Raw genomic sequence first — 4,151 nt, forward strand, 5'->3', positions numbered from 1 at the left:
TTTGCCTCATTGTAATGTATTTCCTAAAGCAATCTCATGCTGTGCATTTATAAGTCCCCCTGATAGTCAGTATTGTTATACATTTTAGTAAACCACTCACACTCAATTGTAAGAATAAACTAGTTCAAAACTATGCAGACTATTTATTGGTATGCCAAACGTCAACAAAGAAAAGCAAAATGAATTTGCATTCTTTATTGAAAAATATGTATTAGGAATTGGGCAAATATAATTATTTGAATTACAATAAACGTAAAAACTAATTTAAGAACTGATATTTAAATAATATGTTTTGTGTATTCTTGCATTTTTGTAATTTGATCCAACTGTTCACTAATTTGTGCCGTATTTCGATCAATCCACTGAAGGGAATCCATGTGAACACTCAAAATGCGAGATATTTGAGAAATCTGCAATTAAAATGAGTTTTTTATTCCATATTTATTAACATTAATTGACACTCTTATTTACCGGGTCGGACATTTCTTGACATTTAGCTGATTCATTTAAATGTTCAATAACTTCTTTGAGGTCTTCAGACATCTGTTTCAACTGACTGTCCAAACTTTCTGCCAACTGATAACTAAAATTAAGCCAATAAATTTTTACTTTTCTTTTTAATGATAAGTATGTTTTACGTTTCATTCCTGTCAATATCTTGTACTGGAACATCTTGTAATTCTTTTTCTAATGGAATAATACAACTTTCTAATTCATTTTGCTGTGCAAGAACAAAGTCCAGTTCCTGATCTAGTTGCTCCTGCTGCTGTTTAACCTTTTCAATGTTGCTATTCAGTTGCAGCACCTACAAACAAATTTATCTTTAAACTTATGAATCAAACATAAAGCATTTAATACTCCTTTACTTTCTCTCCATTTGAAATTAGCAAGCAATCCCAAGCATTCAATTGCTTTGCTTGGTTGGTAAACAGTTTTTCCTGTTCTTCCAAATCTATAGTCCATTTGTTAATAGCATCTTCTAGTTGATTATAAGTAAGTATACCACTGGCAGGTAATGCAGACTCAGTAGATGAAGTTATGGCAATTGAAGAAGGGCTGCAAAATAAATTTAAATTAATTATCAATTAAACTGATATAACAATTAGTTGTTACATTGCTGCTGTTGCAAGTGAGGTACTCGTAGGTGTTGTAGAAAATCCAAAACTCAATGTAGGTTGACTTGATGGAATACTGGTGCTAGTAGTTGTGGTTGTTGTTAAAATAGTTGTATTTGGAGCAGTAGCAGTACCAGCAGATGCAGCAGATGAAATTGCTGTGGTAATATTTGCTGTAGATGATGCAGAGACAGCTCCAAGGGAGAAGCCTGTAATTTTATTGTAAATTATAGACCTAACAGAAGATTAAAAATTACGAATTTACCTGGTACAGGTGCTGCTGTAGCCAAATTTAACGAACTTCCCTGAGGTTGTACCGTTGCTGAAGTAGTTAATGGGCCTGCTTAAAATTAGAAAACAAATAAGCGTAAAACGTATCACTACATCACAACTACATGTCTAAAATCAGCTTACAACCATTTAAAATTCTTACCAATAGATGTAACAGTAGTAGTTATTGCTGGTGTAGCTGAGCCAAATGAAAAACTTGGTGCTGATGAAGCTGGGACTGCAAACAATGAAGGAGTTGTGATTCCAAACAAGGGTTTTGCCTGAGTGGTTTTTGCAGCATCACCTGCTCCTCCAGAAGCAGTTATTGTACCTAAAAAAAAAAGGTTTTATACACATTAATTTTAATTTGAATTGTTTATGATTTACTTGCTGAGGTTGTGAATGGAAACCCAGTGGACGCTTTTGAAACACCAAAAGTAAAAGACATCTCGTTAAGTAGAAGATAATTTGTTTAAACTTTTTCAAAATCTGTCAATTTTCCCAAATTATAACCAAGAAATATCACAACGTCAAAAACCATAGATTAGAGGGATGTATTCATGTCATTGGAAGTGGAGGGGAACACCGTGGTCTAGATCAATGATTACTTATAGTTACATTAGAGGGCACTCTGAAAAATTATTTAGTTTTCGTTTTCCTTGGAATAATCAGAAACATTTTTCATTACATATTCAGAATTCCTAAACGTTTTCCGATTGACTGAATACTCAGAAGTCTATTTTACAATTAAGTTTATGTTAATTACTAAATTGACCAATTATCAATCACAACAAAAAACCATTTATGCCCACAAAAATTCACAAACGATTGAAAGAATGAGTATAGCCATACTAGATAAGGCACCACCATACGTAAGGGTACTGTTAAATTACCTAACTTTCGAATTTATGTTGGCTATCCGTAAGCGTTAACGTATGAAATAACTATTCATAAATAATATAAAAATATTTTATTTTTAATTTCATTTTGAGAAATAATTCAAAGAGCAATTTCCTTAACGTTTATTACATCATATTTAATAAATAGGGTTAAATGTTAGAGTTAAAAATTACGATTTACAGTGGTTACAACACAAAATAAACTGTGGAAGTTAAAGAGATATGTAACAGAGGGATTTACTTTAATAACACAGTGATTACATAACGGATTTGTGCATTTTAAGCGTTGTTATTGTTATGTTATCATATTCTGCTTGGCGACAGTCGTAGTAATAAGTAATAAAATATAAAAATAGTAAAGTATTTAAAGTTTTGTAGTGTTGGTGCAACGAAATGAAACGTCGTTGTCGGCGCCGGCAAATCATTGATTAGGTATGTGATGAATGTCACGGGTTTGAATTTATAGTGCTGGAAGTAAAATAAACCATTTTGCAATAATAATGTTAAAGAGGAAAGTAAAAAAGGACTGCTACTGTTAGTAATGGGGTCGTGTTCGTATGAAACTAATATTCGTATAAACTAATAGTATCCGATGAACACAAACCGTTTCGTTGTGCGTGAACTAATTAATTGCACTTCGATCAACTTACCACCATCATTTCAGTGAAATCAAAACGGCATCGTTCATAAATTCAGGATAATTATTACATTTTTGGAAAAACAGTTAATTCAGTTTTGACATACTAGCCAAGATGGCTATTTGAAAAGAAATCCTCGATTTTGCCGAAATTTTATCGTGAATGCTACTAAAATTTTAGGGTTCCTTCGCTAATTAACATGCTCATTTAATTTTTTCAAATTATCTTTACTAATCAGAAAAGCCTACGTTAATAAGTGATTATTTTATTTTTGTGGGTGATAAAAAATGAGTCGTCCAGCACGAATACAGGTACCAGATGAACTAAAAGAAGTGTTATTAGAATTTACAATTAGTTATCTTCTGGAACAACCTGGCGATGTAGTTGATTATGCCGCAAATTATTTCAAACAATTAAAAGAAGCCAGAAGAACTGCCTTAGTTTATGATCCTATTGAACCAGGTCCAACCTCCACAGGATCTGTGTCTTCACCAGATGAATCTATAATATCACAAGAAGACGGTAATATTAAATACAATTTTTCTAATCTATCAGTAAATTTTTTTCTTATTTTCCAACCCGAATTTTAAAAAATACATTTTGTACATGTGAGATATATTGTTATTACAAATTTGCTACTAGCATAAACTAATCATTGATATCTTCCTCTCACAATAACAATAGTGAAAGTTACAATTCTCTTAATATAAACAGATAAATAATTATTTCTACTTTAGAGCCCTTTAATTACCTGTATCTTTTATACTGATGCATCTCATATAAGGAATTAATAATTATTACCACTCCAGACATGTACATTGTTAGTTTATAATTTTAAAAGCATTGTTCATTTTATGTGAATACCTAATCTACAATTATAATACCTATATGAACATTTTTCAATCACACCTTGAAGTAAATTAATAGCAATTAAAATAGATTTTTAATTTAATAATCCACCTTTTAATTTCTTTAGGTAAACTTTCTGGATCGAGTTTGGAGGTAGTAGAAGAATAAAACTACAAGAATATAATATTCTTACATCTGTGCCAAATAATAAAATATATTATAGGATGTAGCTACAAAATTATTTAATCAAAAATCAATTACAACCTTTTTCTGATCTCCACATATATCAAATTTATTGTATACATGTTTCATTATTTTGTCACTAGAAAATAAATTATTGTTATGGAAATGTCAAACGGATATTGATTTTTGATTAAATA

At 30.8% G+C, this 4,151-nt stretch overlaps 2 protein-coding genes across 3 annotated transcripts in view; one reads left to right on the plus strand and one right to left on the minus strand.

Annotated features, from left to right (window-relative positions):
• Positions 1-259: 259 nt before the first annotated feature.
• LOC112904968 (nuclear pore glycoprotein p62-like) lies at positions 260-2,184 on the minus strand. 2 transcript variants are annotated; one of them, XM_025976358.1, is made up of 8 exons: positions 1,773-2,184; positions 1,549-1,716; positions 1,381-1,455; positions 1,114-1,324; positions 867-1,056; positions 639-805; positions 472-583; positions 260-410 (listed from the first exon to the last, which is right to left on the minus strand). In XM_025976358.1, the coding sequence occupies exons 1-8, from the start codon at positions 1,831-1,833 to the stop codon at positions 279-281; spliced, it is 1,116 nt and encodes a 371-aa protein (XP_025832143.1). In that variant the 5' UTR covers positions 1,834-2,184; the 3' UTR covers positions 260-278. The 2 variants fall into 2 exon arrangements, with proteins under 2 accessions (XP_025832143.1, XP_025832142.1); XM_025976357.1 differs by having other exon boundaries at positions 1,381-1,458; positions 1,773-2,181.
• Positions 2,185-2,597: 413 nt separating this feature from the next.
• LOC108738296 (cAMP-dependent protein kinase type II regulatory subunit) overlaps positions 2,598-4,151 on the plus strand; it is a 6,352-nt gene continuing 4,798 nt past the window's right edge. Inside the window, exon 1 of the mRNA XM_018471664.2 lies at positions 2,598-3,444. Within this exon, the coding sequence (XP_018327166.1) occupies positions 3,210-3,444 (235 nt within the window). The 5' untranslated portion in view covers positions 2,598-3,209. The remainder of the gene's footprint in view (positions 3,445-4,151) is intronic.

Source organism: Agrilus planipennis, unplaced genomic scaffold (assembly GCF_000699045.2).
Source record: "Agrilus planipennis isolate EAB-ADULT unplaced genomic scaffold, Apla_2.0 scaffold186, whole genome shotgun sequence".
Classification (NCBI taxonomy): Eukaryota; Metazoa; Arthropoda; class Insecta; order Coleoptera; family Buprestidae; genus Agrilus; species Agrilus planipennis.

Bases quoted from the DNA above. Each gene is read 5' to 3' on its own strand.
- LOC112904968 (XM_025976357.1), bottom strand. From the start codon at position 1,833: ATGTCTTTTACTTTTGGTGTTTCAAAAGCGTCCACTGGGTTTCCATTC. The intron at 1,717-1,772 runs GTAAATCATAAA...TTTTTTTTTTAG, and splicing joins TCCATTCACAACCTCAGCAA to GTACAATAACTGCTTCTGGA. The intron at 806-866 runs GTAAAGGAGTAT...ATTTGTTTGTAG, and splicing joins TAATTTCAAATGGAGAGAAA to GTGCTGCAACTGAATAGCAA.